Consider the following 15,612-nt stretch of genomic DNA (forward strand, 5'->3'; position numbering starts at 1 on the left):
TGTCCCCTGCATCGGCAGGCGTACTCTCAACCCCTGCGCCACCAGGGAAGCCCTATCAGCTGTTTATTTCTGTAGTGGTATTCATTGCCAGACTGGTGCCATTTGTAATTTTAAATAAGTATTGGCAGTATATAAGTATTACCTAAAGAAAACTGCTTTCTAAACAAGACAAAGCCAATCATCTGCAAACATCATCCCCTTCAAAATCTTCAAAGATAATTTCCTGAGACTAGCAGAAGCGGCCTCAGGGAAGGCCATATTTCAGAGACACAATTATTTCTAATCATGGAGTAAACACTGTGGCCGAGATGATATATATGACTTGAATTCTTCTCTGGTGCTCAGGTAAGATGTTCCTCTTTAAATGGGCAAAGATAGCCTGCAGTAGCCCAGATTTGCTCCCTTTGGTCCCTGATCACTTATGTCTGGGTCCATGTAACTATCTTCCAACAAATGTCCTAGCTAGAGAACACCCCATGAAAACTTTTGGTGGGGTTGATTTGGGGGCTGCCCAGCATCCAAATGCCTTGCATGTTTTAGAGGAACTTCCTCCCCTCCACGCCACTGTGTGAGTTTTGTGGGAGGCAAGGCTGCCTGTAGATGCCATAGGGGGCAGGTACAGGACCCACGCTCGGAGAGTTGGATGCTCCCACTTGGTACTTTCAACGGTGATTAAATGATACAAAGATGAAGGAAGAGTTTAACACTCGCTGTCAGTGGTGACATCAGTAGGGACCATGACAACAGGGTCCAGGGGTGACCATGTCTAATGGCAGAGGAGGTGGTAGTGCCTAGGTGAGCATCCTGGCCACACATTCCTGCTGCGTGTCTGTTGTTATAATTTCTTGCAGTGTATTCTCTCTTGGTCCCCACAGTGTGAGCTTAGGAACTCAGGTTGGGTGCTATCCAATATCCTTCTAGTAAATTCTTTTTCTCCTTATGTTAGCCAGTTGATTTCTGTTGCCTGCAGCCAATAACCTTGCCTGACCCCACACCCTCTTTCCTTCTCTGTCTACTTCATTCATAGCCCACAGCTAACTTGAGCCTTACTGTCCGCAGATCTCCCCAAACCATCTCTGCACACCCAGACTTCATTCTGTTTGCCTGTTTCCTTATCCCCCACTTTTTATCCCTTTATTACCCAGATAAACATTGTCCTTCTCCTTAGAAACCTATAATTCCTCCACTCTGGTGAAGACGGTGCAGGGAGAGAGTGGGGATGAATACAGGATTCCTTTTTTGCAAGTATTAGAGAGGATAAAATAAAACTGTGAGCATTTACATGCTAATTTTGGGGGGAGCATAACATACACCCCCAGTCAGACAAATTAAAATAGTTGTGAGTCAGTTCATCCACAGAAGGACAGTTAGATCTAAAGGAACAGGAAGAGTCAGTCATTCCTGTTTGCTATGGCTTATCTTCATAGCTATTTAGTGGGGATCCGGAAATACCAGTTCTCAGGATTAATACTGCCCTAGAGGAACATATAGGTTAACTGCTTAGGTCTCCAAGCTGCCCTATGTCTGGCACAAAGAAGGAACCCAGCATTAATGACAGTAAAGCACAGAAGAGATGAAGGCTGGTCCACAGGGTGGTGGGTGCCTGTGGCTCTGTGAAACACTGAAGGAAATCTGTCACATTCACCGTTTTCCTTAGTGTCAACTCTGCTTGCCTGACTTAACACAGGCAAATGGATGCCTCGACGATCCATGGAGGAAAAACAGAAGTGAAAATCCTCTTGTTTCAACTTTCAGTAACTGTAAGGGAATCAGACATAAAGCTCTTAAACTGTATGATCAAACAACCTGACTGTGGAATTATGACTATGGTATTTAAAATTTTTATTGTTGTTGATAAGCATAACAGATGTGCTTTTGTGGGAGGTTTAGTAGACATATCCTGAGGAAATGTCCTCAGGAACCTGAGTTATGTTCCTGACTTTGCTTCAAACTAGTTGTATAATTTGGACAAGTAATTTATTTTACCAGCTCTTTTCTCTCCTTTTAAGAGAGAGGAGATTGGGTAATTTAAAAGGTCCTTTCAGCTCTTAAGTTTAAAATACAATTACCTCTTTCTTATGGTTTTCAGGGATATATATATATATGTATTTTTTTTTTTTTTTTTTTTTTTTTTGCGGTACGTGGGCCTCTCACTGTTGTGGCCTCTCCCGTTGTGGAGCACAGGCTCCGGACGCGCAGGCTCAGCGGCCATGGCTCACGGGCCCAGCCGCTCCGCGGCACATGGGATCTTCCCGGACCGGGGCACGAACCCGCGTCCCCTGCATTGGCAGGCGGACTCTCAACCACTGTGCCACCAGGGAAGCCCTTCCGGGATATTTTGTGTTTCTTTTATTGATAGAAAAAATAGAAAAAACATCACAAATGCAAGCCCAATGACACACTTCTGTAGCTAAGCAGACTTGACAAAGAAAATCTTGTTGACATGAAAAAAAGGAAATAATGGTACATGAAGTCAAAACAAATATATACTGATTGCCCAAATAATGTATGCTCTGCATCCTCCACTGTTGGTATTATTAACATTCTATAGCAAAACCTTAAAAATTGGGAGACCGGCTCTGAATCAGGAAGGAAGGAACAAAACATATCTCCTGAGATGAAGAAGAAAGAATATTTTGCCAGTAGCAGAGCTTCAAACGACCAGAGAACAGGAAGAACCTTGATGGACTGACAGTGTTCACAGAAGACTGGAAAGACAAAAGGGGTGGAAGAAGCAGAGAGACAAAAGATACATAGAAAAAAGGAGCAACAAGAGAATGGTAGAGATCGGAGATGATGGTAACAGAGGGGAAGGTTGGAAACAATGGTAAGAACAATGAGGAGCCCCCAATAAAGAGTTGCTTCAAACTCCTTAGTCCAAGATAGGCTATAAATGTATACACACGTACGCAGTACTATAATAAATACTAAAAATATAGGGTGGCCTTTTCAACAAATGGTGCTGGAACAGCTGGATATCATACGCAAAACAAAAACAAAAACCAAACAAAAATTCTAGACAGAGACCTTACACTTTTCACAAAAACTAACCCTAAATGAATCATAAATCTAAACGTGAAATTCAAAACTATAAAACTTCCAGAAGATGATATAAGGAGAAAATCTAGGTGACCTTAGATTTTATGGCAAACTTTTAGATACAACACCAAAGGCAGGATCCATGGGGAAAAATTGATAAGTGGTACTTCATTAAATTAAAAAATGTCTGCTCTGTGAAAAATGCTATTAAGAGAATGAGAAGACAAGCCCATAGACAAGGAGAAAATATTTGTAAAACTTGTTTCTGATAAAGGACTGGTATCCAAAATCTACAAAGAGCACTTAAAATTCAACGACGAGGAAACAAACAATCCAGTTTAAAAATGGGCAAAAGATCTGCAAAGATGCCTCACCAAAGAAGATATACAGATGGCAAATAAGCATGTGAAAAGATACTCAACTGTATATGCCATTAGGAAACTGCAAATTAAAACAATAGGAGGGCTTCCCTGGTGGCGCAGTGGTTGAGAGTCCGTCTGCCGATGCAGGGGACGCGGGTTCGTGCCCTGGTCCAGGAAGATCCCACATGCCGCGGAGCGGCTGGGCCCGTGAGCCATGGCCGCTGGGCCTGCGCGTCCGGAACCTGTGCTCCGCAACGGGAGAGGCCACAACAGTGAGACGCCCGCGTACCGCAAAAAAAAACAAAACCCAAAACAATAAGATATCATTCTACACCTCTCAGAATGGCTAAAATCTAAAGCACTGACAACGCCAGATGCAGATGAGGATATGGAACAGCAGGAACTCTCATGCATTGCTGGTGAGAGTGCAAAATGGTACAGTCCTTGTGGAAGACAAGTTTGACAGTTTCTTATAAAACTAAACATACTTTTACCGTATGATCTAGGAATTAAGCTCCTTGGTATATACCCAAATGAGATGAAAACTTATGTCCACACAGAAATCTGCACCCAAATGTTTTCGGCAGCTTTATTCATAATTGCTAAAAATTGGAAGCAACCATGATGTCTTTCTTAGGTGAATGGATAAATAAACTATGGCATATCCAGACAATGTAATATTATTTAGTACTAAGAAGACATAAGCTATCAAGCCATGAAAAGATATGGAGGAACCTTGAAAGCATATTGCTAAGTGAAAGAGGCAAGTCTGAAAAGGCTACATGCTGTATGATTTCAACAATATGACATTCTGGAAAAGACAAAACTATAAAGAGAGTAAAGAAAACCAATCAGTGGTTGCTAGGGTTTGAAAGAAAGGAAGAAGGGATGAATAGGTAGAGCACAGGGGATTTTTATGGGAGTGAAATTATTCTATATAACTCACCATAATGATGGATATATGACACTATGCATTTCTCAAAACCCATAGAACTGTACAACACCAATAGTGAACCTAATGTAAACTGTGGACTTTAGTAAATAATAAAGGCCAATAAAATATCAATATTACACCAATATTTGTTCATTAGTGTACCACGCTAATGCAAGATATTAATAATGGGGAAACTGTGTGAATGGGGGAGGGTGGGGAGAGGATATATGGGAACTCTGCACTTTCTGCTTAATTTTTCTGTAAACCTAAAACTGCTTTGAAGAATAAAGTTTTGTTAAAAATATGTACATATAGGGGACAGTGAGGAAGCAAACAAAGTTGAAAATCTTTTGCAGCCAAGGTTAGGCAGAGGGAGAGGTGAACTTTTATCTACACTTTTAAATGTCCACAGTATCAAGTGTAAGTTCCCAGGTAGCCAAAGGATGTTTTTGCTCAGGACAACATGTTACTTGATGATGTTAGATAAACTTTAATTTTGCCACCATTTTTGGAAATTAAGTATTTTATTCAAACACTTAAGAGTCTAACCAAAACATAGGTGATCTTCACTTTTAAATAACCAATACTTTCATAATTACATAGTGACGCACCTGGCCATCCTTGGGATGAGCTGTAGAAGGCTGGGTCCAAAATAAAGTTCCTTAAAATTATGGATTGAAAACTAGCTCCTCAAAACCTTTTCAGTGGTCCAAATAAGAGAAAATTTCCCACTTCTTGGGAGCTGCGACAGGGAAGTGGATTCCTACAGCTTTCTTATCAGGAAAGAAAACTCATGTTCAACTTTCTCTGGACACATTTTTCAATATAAGACAACTTCAAGCCAGCTTTACTCTTCTTGTTAAACTAACTGAAAAATCCCCTGTTGAATCTTGTAGCAAAATTAACATCTGCGTATAACTTCTTCCCAATAGTAAAATCAATTTCTTTGGCTATTACTGTCACTTCAAATAAACTGAGGGGATGAGGGGAATAAGAATTTGAAGTAATTAATTATTACAGCAAATTAATTTTATTAATAACATTTACTATATAATTTAAAGTTGCTATATAACATTCAGCTTTGCTTTTCAGGAATGGAGCACTATCTTTTAACATGTAAAGCAACTGCTTCTATCTAATTTTTACACACATTCTTATATATAAAAACCGAAGGATCTTAGGCTGAGGACTTAATAGAATACAATGTTATTCTTATTGCTGACCTTAGGTTTTAAGCAAAATACAGGTCCTTAGGTTTTGTTTTGGTTTGCATAGCCAGCTAATGTACTGGAAAACCTCAAAGTTTCCATTTTCAAAATGTCCAAGTAAAGAAAAAAAAGATCAATGTTTATAATTTTTTTTTTTTAGCAAAATAGAAAAGACTGTATTGTCTGGCAGCCCATGATGTATTTGATATTTTTCTTAGCAAATAAGCAGAAAGGATGGTGAGGCCCTAATTCCAATAGCTCATTAGTTGTGCCTTTAAATCATTAACGCACCATCTTGGTGTGTTGACATGAACTTCAGTCAGCTCCAGCGTTAAACAACGCAGGAAGAGCTGGCTAACATACCCTGGGGTGCTGCATGGCAACGTGTAATAATATCAACAGGGTGTGGTTACTTCTATTTGAAATGAAGAAAGAAATGCTGGCACTTCTAGCAGCAAAGAGGTTTCACGGTATCTTCAAGTCCCTTGGTCTTTAAGATTCAAGCTAACAGTGAGGAATGACATAGGAGATACATCTGGTAACACATTGAAACCAAATTGGGAAAGGCAGAAAGGCTGAAAATCTCGATAAACTGTATAAGAACCTAAAACACCCTGTCAGAAGGGACCATCACAGCAGTAAAATCTACACAAAACAAAATAACAACTGAAAAACCAAACCCAACACTACAGCAAGCTTATAGACATGGCACTCAGCAAGAAACAAAACGGAATTGAAAAACAAGTTCAGCACAAGTAGCAAAGGTAGAGGTCCATTGTACAGTTTAACATATGATTATCAGGTCAGGGCAGGCAGAAGATGGGCCCTGCATAAAATCAGACTCATAACTGAAGTAATGTCAGCCCCTAAATACCCTTATGACATGTCAATACTCTTTCTTCAGAGCCACGCGGGAAAATGTGAGAGGTGACTCTGTGGACTGAATGTTTGTGTCCTCACATCCCCAAATTCATATGTTGAAGCCTAATCCCCAGGGTGATAGTATTTGGAGGTAGGGCCTTTGGACGTTAATTAGATCATGAGGTTGGAGCTCTCAAAATTAGTGCCCTTATAATAAGAGACAGGAGAGAGCTGGCTACTCTCTCTGCTCTCTGGGCCACATGAGGACATATCTGTAAGTGCTGTTTACAAGCCCAGAAACCAGCTCTCACCAGATACAAGTCTGCTGACACTTTGATCTTGGACTTCCCAGCCTCCAGAACTGTGAGAAATCAATGTTTGTTTCCTAAGTCACCCAGTCTATGGCACTCTAACAGGCTGAACTGACTGAGACAGTAACCAACCACCCAGGTAATGTGCTAATGAGATGATTCTTCCCAAACAAGCACCAGTCCAGTTCAGTAAGGAGATGTGGGAGGACAGCAGAGGAGGTTTCTCTGCCTCATTTTGTAAAGAAAACGGGGAGAGTACATACGACTTGGAGAGAACTGAGGCTATTGCATTAACATTTTTAATTCTTCTAAGTAGTAATGTTTACAGCTAGACGTTACCCCTGGAATGTCCTGTTCATGAGAATTGGATAGGCTTTTTCAGTCTGGATCTGACAGGCTGGTATAACTGATTCTAGATACTGGTTGATATTAATAAAGCCAAGATTTGTTCCTTAGGCATAGACAACTATATGTCATTAAAAGATAAATACCTCAGTGTACTTAATTAAATTGAGAAAAACTTGTGTGAAGTCAAGATTTCTGGAGAGCTGCTCTCTGGAGAGCTAGATGCTACGTGAAAATTAGGAAATAAAATTTATGTTCATTGGAAAAGAAATGGGAAGCATTTGAAAAAGAGTTCAGGAAAGTCTTCTTTTTATAATGCTCTGTAGTGTGAATTTAATGATTTCATGTGCTACATGTCCATTAGTGCCAATATAAACACTGTTATTTGTATTTCATTCCATATTTTTCAGTTTTCCAATTAAGAATACACCTATGTCTAAACCAAATTCTTAGTTGCACTGAAGACAGGTAGATGGGAAATGACATGTGCAGGGGAGAGAGCCCTGACCAAGACCTTGCTCAGGTTAAAGGAAAAAGGTTCTGCTCTTGGGCTCATAGCTCTTTATTTAGCAGAGTTCTTTAGTGAGTTTGGGGTTGGTCATGGAGGCAAAATTGCTTGACGTGAGAGAATATCAAAAATTTAGAGACTGAGAGGCCAGCATTTGGGGTGAGGGGTGGCCAAGAAGATGGTGACAAGCCAGGGCCTGAAAAATAGTGCCACCATCCTGATATTTCTCCTGGTGGAGGAATAGCTGGTAAATTGTTATGACAGTGTTGCTTAGATTTCTGGTTTAATCTGTCACCTACTCTGTGCTGTTCTGCAATTTCCTTATGTTACTCCAAACCTTCAGTAAAATTCTGCTATATCCAACAGGATTGTGTTCATGGTATTAGAAGGAGGGGGCGCTGGTCTCCAACATGAGGCAAAAGGGACCAAGAAGAGAGGAGGCCATCAAGAGAAACAGAATAATGGTTTGGATGGGTAGGTCAGAACAATGCCATTTCTGGAGAAAGCAACTGGAATACAGGACTGGAGGAAGAGAAGGGCAATTTTCCAAAGTAAATTGATTGAGGATTCCACTGTCTTATTTGCACATTAAAGAGAAGTTTCAGAAGGCTGTAAGATTTGAGGACATCTGGTTCATATTATTGCATACTGGCATTAAAATAATTAAAGCACTTGAGTTTTCTGCTAGTCCTAAGGTTTCCAACTATATTTCTCAGACTAGTAAAATTTAGGGACTGTCAGCTTTTTATTGTATTATGCAAAGATATTTTAAAAACTAATTATCACCATTGTTTCATAAAATAAAGGGCATTTTAACATACATACAGGCAAAATGGAAAGAGCATAATCCCAGAACAATTTTTAAAAATTTTGTTTTTATCTGAAATGATCTCACATTCAACCTACTAAAAGGTATATTTTATTTAGGTTTAGCTTAAAGAATCCTTAACTCTTTTTTCAACTATTTATTCATTTTTTCAAAAACATTAGTAAACCTGTTATGTGTCAAGCACTGTGCTAGGTACTAGGGTATAGAGATGGACATAACTCTGCCCCCATCCTCAATATCTCATGGTTTTCTGGGAAGGTCAAGTAGGTGACCCTAACTGCAAACAGTGCAACGTGTGCTGAGGTAGAGGAACTCACTGAATACTGCAGCCAAAAAGGTCCAAAGAACAGTAAAAAAGCAGTCACTGTATCTCTAAGCAGCAGTGTAAGATATACTAAAGCCTGATGTAGGGTCTTACTTTGCACACATCATTTGAGTTTCCTTACCGATGATTTAGGGGGAAACTGGCAGTACATCCCAGAGATCATGGGGTTTTTCAGACATTTATTTATTCTGAGCCAATAACAGGGCTGGGAACACACTTCAGGTGCAATGTCAGCTGGTCCATACAGCACACAGAACTGGAAAAGGTGGGTTACAAGGAATGTGGGGAGTAAAAACTGACACCCCCCCCCCGACTTGTCTACAGTGGAATGGGTCTGCACACAGCCACTCTGCTTACTTCAGGAGTACAACCTAAAGGTCAGCGAGGGACAGGACAGGGTAAGAATATGGTGACATGGTCCATGGTGAAGACCAAGCTTAGGATCTGGTGCCAGACTGGAGATGGTACACTTGCTCAGTACACACACTTAGGAAATGTCTGGGAGTGGTGATGGGCACACTGGTCCCTCTTGGCTAAATACTACCCCCAAGCTACCAGGTTTCTGAGTTTTGATCCTAAGTGAGAGTTAGGGAGGCATATCATGGTATCCCAATCATCTGGTTCTGGAATTTCCCCAATGAGTAGGGAATGCTGGCATAGTAAGGGATACATATACATTCATACATATGTATACACATATATACACACTCATTCACATACATTCCTGGGAAGAAGATCTAGAGGCAGGTGCACTGGGGAGTTTTCTCTTTTCTCTGTGCCTCCTATTAGAGGGGAAAAGCTAACTGTATGCATTTTCTTACATTATACAATCAGAGTATATGTGTCAAAGGAGTAGTTGCTGGAATAGTCCTTTCCTTCCCTTGTCTCACCTCAATTTTTGTCAGAAACAGGTCTAGAACTTTCACTCAATTATCCATCCTTGTATAAAATCAAAAGCTCGATAAATCGGCTGATGGCTGCAGTTCCAATATCTTTGGCTGGGTCTTCTGGCTTCTCTGAAGCACAAACGTGTGACAACGGTACAGAAACGCAGACAGTGACTCTTGAACACACAGAGGTTCTGCAGCTTGGTCTGTTCTCACACATTCCCATTTTAGATTCTGAGCAGCTCTCCCTCCCCATGTGCTATGAGATAGAAGTCTGGCAGAATCATCCAGAAAAGATGAGGTTCCTTCCCCGCAGGGGATTAGGAACAGAGGTGCGGTCCTTTCCCTCCTCAGCCTTAGAAATCGTGACCTCCCTAGAGAGGGGCCCAGCAGGGGGCCAGGACCCGCAGACGGTGCGGGGAACCAGCGCCCCTGCAAAGCCCAGAGATGCTAGAGACCAGGCCGGGAAGGCGCGAGAGGAGGCGAAGGTGTCCCCGAGGCCGGTAGGGGAGGATACGGCAGCTTGGGCAAGTCAGTGATTGCTTTGAAGGAGAAAGGGAACGAGGGTCCCTTGGTCCCTGTGGTCTCCCGAGGTCGATTGCCCAGGGACCCAGAGCAGCGACGGGGCTCTGAGGTCTGGCAAGTTCCTGGGAGCGAAGGGAGCGAGTGTCTTACCTGGCCGGGCTGGCTAGTGTAGTTGAAGGAGTAGATGTTCTCGGTGCTGAGGCTCACCACCCCGTTGTAGATGCGATCGAACTCAGCGCCCCTGACGGGGTCGCGGGAGTCGTGGCGCCGCGCTAAGGGTTGCGCGGGGAGCCCGGGTGCCGCCGGCGGCAGAAGCCAGGACAGCGCGCAGAGCAGCGTGCCGAGCAGCGTGCAGCCCCGCATGGTGGGCGCCGCGCCCCAGGGGAGCGGGCGAGCGAAGAGCCGGTCCTTCCAAAGCCCCTTGCGGGCCCCGGCGCCGGCTGCAGCGCAGCGCAGGCGATGCCCGGCAAGCCCTGCCGACGAGTGCTGGCAACGCACTGGCGAAAGGCTGATCAAATATTGATGCAGCCTCCTGGGGTCTCCACGGAAGGTCACGGGGCGGAGGTAGGGGGTGCGGAAGATAGGGGGACCGGGGGCTGCTGCTTTGCTTGCCGGCTTCTAAGTCCGTTTCCTTCCCCCTTTCTCATTTCTGAGAATTCCCCAGCTTACCCAGCCAGAATTTCAACCATCTCTTCCCCCTTAACCTCAAAAAAAAAAAAAGAAAGAAAAAAAATGCGTTGGAGACATTAAAAAGAAATATCCACTAGTCTTGAAGAATCAACCTGACCAGCCATTGAGAGGAAATTCAGTCAGTTTCAAATAAATAGGCACGCGGCTGCAAGCGAAGAAATAGAAAGCAACAGAGCCTGTCCCCAAAGTGGGTGCACAAGTTCGCATTTACAGACTGCTACCTGCAGAGACCTCCTGCTCGTCTGAATGACGGTTAACTCTCAATTCTCCCTTCTCTAACAGGATTTTCCCTTCTCCCTTCCCAGCCACCTGCTTTATTTTCTTATCACCTCTTAATCTCAAGGAGCCTCACATCATCACTTTCTCTCTCCCTCGCCATACGTGTACGTATGTAAATATGTACAGTCATAAAAAACCAAATAGATATGGTAAAGAAAACAATTTCGAACACCGCCTGAAGTCTAGTCCCGGAAGTTGTCAAAGACGACCCAGAGCAGCTGGCTTTGTGCAGAGGGCACAACTTCTGCCCTAACTTCTTGTCTACTTTACCTCTGCAATGACTTCTTAGATTTAGCAGAACCCCCAGGATTCTGTATTGTTTTTCAGGAGAGAAACCGCAGCCCCAAATCAAAAGGAGATACCTTTCAGGAAAAAATTAGGGGAGTCAATTTAAACAGTTGAAGAGGCAGGTAAAGGGTGGGTTGAGAAGAGGATCCCTCGGAAGTCCTGGCAGAACATCAGTCACAAGTCAGGAGGACTCTTTGCTTTCAGCTTCAAGTTATTTGTAAACTAGAAAAGAATATAATTGAGTTCAACCTGAGGGAACTTTAAAAAAGAAGCCACAAAGAAGGAAAAATATCATGTTCAAAGAATTACAGATTAAAATCCTAGCATTCCCTACCATTCAATGGGAAGTGTTTCTCTCTTTTTTTAACCTTATTGAATTACTACAATTTATTAAAACATCAAAAACAATGAGCGCAGTACATTTGGTATAAAGTTATAAGTGCACAATCAGGAAACAATGCAGGTGGACGATTGAATTAGATGACTTCCTATTAGTACTGTTATTAGATGACTTCCTATTAGTACTGTTATTAGAATTTAAATTTTTTTTTACTTTTTAAAAAATGTTTTTGAAAATATATGGGCATGAGGACAAAAATACTGATTCAAAGAAGAGTCTGGGGGTAACGTTTAAAATAGAACTGATCGTTTTTGAGGAACATAGCATGATAATTTCATCCAGAATTTGAATGGTGTTAAATTGCTGTATTTAAAATGCCTATGCCTCTTTATATAATTTTAAAACGTTTCATGAACTTGAGGTTTATGATGTCCTTTGAGATTAGCTGGCCTGGCCAGTTCAAGCCCTTTCTAGAGGAGTAGGATCATGGAGTCCTACTCAAACACTAAGAGGAGCGAGGAACTGGCCCTTTCACAAGGTGACCCCTCCTTTGGGGGGCAAGTGTCTCATTATTTCACATTTTAAATGGAAATCTGCCTCTCTTCCACTCACTGGTGTGAGTTCTGCCGTCTGGAGCCGTAGAAATAAACTTAATCCTTCTTCCACATGACAGCCTTGTAGGGACTTGAAGGGAGCTATGACCCTTCAATCATTTATCCTAACTTTAAGTAATGAATTTAGAAACAGTTGGAACAGACCCTTTATCCCCTAGAGCCCAGAATATTTATTTTAAAGCCATTGTAGATGATATCTATACCAGACAATTTGTGTGTTACATTGCAAATCAGGCTATACTGTGACTGACTCCTAACTCTAGCCCCAATCCAATGAATGATTTTAGGTAATTAACCTCCCCAGGATTACAAGATCGCTGTAAGGATAAAAGGGGGGTGGGGGAAGAACGTATTTGAAATTGTGTCAGTATTAGAAAGCATAAAATGTTATACGACCAAATATTATTATCTGACTATATTGTTCAATAGCTAAAAAGTAAAACATGGTCCATCAGCCAGGTTTTAAAAATATCTACAATGCCCAGCTTCCACTGTGAGAGACTAAACACACAAACAGACAATGTGCAGTCCATGTATGATGACAGACGCGCGACCCACAACCTCTGCAGCAGCCAGTCCAGGAAGCCAAACCACAAACTCTGTAGCAAATGGCCCAGAACAGTCAGGACTTGGTCAGTGACTGCCAGCTTCTCCAATTTTTGCTCCTGCTTCCAACTTAGGATCAGTCAGAGGAAGCCAAATATGTTCTACAAACCGTAAAATGCGCCTGCTTCCAGCTTCTCCATGCCACCAAGATCCAATCAGAGCACTTCTGAAAACCTTCCCTTTTTTTCACTATAAAGCTTTCCTACTCCCCTGCCTTTAAGTCTCTGCCAAACACAAGTGGTGGCTTACTATAGCAAGGTCTGAATAAATAACTTCTGGTTGTTTTCCTTGCGTGGTCCTTATTTCCATAGTGTTTCTGAAGGTTCCATTGAGATGTTGTCTGCACTGCCTGTCATCAAGGACTCCAGCCTTCAACCAGGTGCAGTACCCACCGAGTCCACTTATAGGCATTGACATGGTAAGTAAGTCAGCACTGGGTCTGAATTCTGCCCTTTGCTTTGAGTTCTTTGGTTATCGAGTCTCAGTTTGATACCACGGTTTTGTTATTTGTTCCCATTTGTTCGGCATCTCTGGTGGGGTCAGGTCATTCTATCCTTTTTTTTTTTTTTTTGCTCTCTTTTCTGCTTCTGTTTTATGTTATGTCATCTAAAAGTGTTGTTTATCACAGAGTAGAACACAGGCATAGGCCTTTTAAGCTCTTTGTTTAAGCTGGTCTCACAGACCAGTACGGTTCTCACTTGCCTGGCATCCTTTTGGACATACGTTGCTTAGCCTAGATAAGACTATCCTTGTGTTTCAATTTTTTTTTTGGTCCCCAGAGTTTGGCTTTGATCCACAGAGAGCTTCCTCTCTGGTTCTACACCTGCCTGGAGGTGTAGCTTGTTGGGTCTACATTTGGAGGCAGTTACCATCACACTGGGGGCTCAAGACTCAAAGTGCACAGCATGACTTTCAATGGACTGTTTGTTGCCAGCTCTTATGAGGTCAGCTAAGTCTAATTCCTCTCTTCCTTCTGGAAGAACTCCTACTTCTTATATGTCGACTCATTACAGTTCTAATTCTTGCACCTGTGTTTCAAATGGCATAACTTCCCCAAGGATGATCTGGGCCTTCAATGGCCACCGTGTGGAACAATGGGCTTGAACAAAATTGTTCATCTGAGAGGTGCCTTAAAAAAGAAAGAGAATAAACTTCTTAGACTCAATGGGCAGCATTTTTTTTTTACTGGTTTGCAGACACCTTGAAATGAAACTCTGTTCAAAATTGCTTCACTGGGCTTCCCTGGTGGCACAGTGGTTGAGAGTCCACCTGCCGATGCAGAGGACACGGTTTCGTGCCCCGATCCCACATGCTGCGGAGTGGCTGGGCCCGTGAGCCATGGCCGCTGAGCCTGCGCATCCGGAGCCTATGCTCTGCAGCAGGAGAGGCCACAACAGTGAGAGGCCCGTGTACTGCAAAAAAAAAAAATAAAAGAAAAAGAAAAAAAAAGAAAAAAAATCTTGCTATGATTTATGTCAAAGAGTGTTCTTCCTATGTTTTCTTCTAAGTGTTTTATAGTGTCTGGTCTTATATTTAGGTCTCTAATCCACTTTGAGTTTATTTTTGTGTATGGTGTTAGGGAGTGTTGTAATTTCATTCTTTTTTTTTTTTTTTGCGGTATGCGGGCCTCTCACTGTTGTGATTTGTTTCTATTTCATTTATTTCTGGCCTGATCTTTATGATTTCTTTCCTTCCACTAACTTTGGGTTTTATTTGTTCTTATTTCTCTAGTTACTTTAGGTGTACAGTTAGATTTGTTAATTTGAGATGTTTGTTGTTTCTTGAGGTAGGATTGTATTGCTATAAACTTCCCTCGTAGAACTGCTTTTGCTGCATTCTATAGGTTTTGGATCGTCGTGTTTTCATTGTCATTTGTCTCTAGGTATTTTTTGATTTCCTCTTTGATTTCTTCAGTGATCTCTTGGTTATTTAGTAACGTATTGTTTAGCCTCCATGTGTTTGTGTTTTTTACGTTTTTTTCCCTGTAATTCATTTCTAATCTCATAGTGTTGTGGTCAGAAAAGATGCTTGATATGATTTCAATTTTCTTAAATTTACTGAGGCTTGATTTGTGACCCAAGATGTGATCTATCCTGGAGAATGGTCCGTGTGCACTTGAGAAGAAAGTGTAATCTGCTGTTTTGGATGGAATGTCCTATAAATATCAATCAAATCTCTCTGGTCTATTGCATCATTTAAAGCTTGTGTTTCCTCATTAATCTTCTGTTTGGATGATCTGTCCATTGGTGTAAGTGAGGTGTTAAAGTCCCCCACTATTATTGTGTTACTGTCGATTTCCTCTTTTATAGCTGTTAGCAGTTGCCTTATGGATTGAGGTGCTCCTATGTTGGGTGCATATGTATTTATAATTGTTATATCTTCTTCTTGGATTGATCCCTTGATCATTATGTAGTGTCCTTCCTTGTCTCTTGTAACATTCTTTATTTTAAAGTCCATTTTATCTGATATGAGTATTGCTACTCCAGCTTTCTTTTGATTTCCATTTGCATGGAATATCTTTTTCCATCCCCTCACTTTCAGTCTGTATGTGTCCCAGGTCTGAAGTGGGTCTCTTGTAGACAGCATATATAAGGGTCTTGTTTTTGTACCCATTCAGCGAACCTGTGTCTTTTGGTTGGAGCATTTAATCCATTCACGTTT

General features: G+C 41.7%; 1 protein-coding gene across 5 annotated transcripts in view; it reads right to left on the minus strand.

Moving 5' to 3' along the window:
* Positions 1-10,497, minus strand: part of SIDT1 (SID1 transmembrane family member 1) — an 84,641-nt gene extending 74,144 nt beyond the window's left edge. For all 5 annotated transcript variants that reach the window (XM_024735349.1, XM_024735347.1, XM_024735344.1 and 2 more), the window contains exon 1: positions 10,285-10,497. In XM_024735349.1, coding sequence (XP_024591117.1) covers positions 10,285-10,497 — 213 coding nt within the window. The remainder of the gene's footprint in view (positions 1-10,284) is intronic.
* Positions 10,498-15,612: the final 5,115 nt, after the last annotated feature.

This window comes from Neophocaena asiaeorientalis, unplaced genomic scaffold, assembly GCF_003031525.2.
Source record: "Neophocaena asiaeorientalis asiaeorientalis breed wild unplaced genomic scaffold, Neophocaena_asiaeorientalis_V1.1 scaffold136, whole genome shotgun sequence".
Lineage (NCBI taxonomy): Eukaryota > Metazoa > Chordata > Mammalia > Artiodactyla > Phocoenidae > Neophocaena > Neophocaena asiaeorientalis.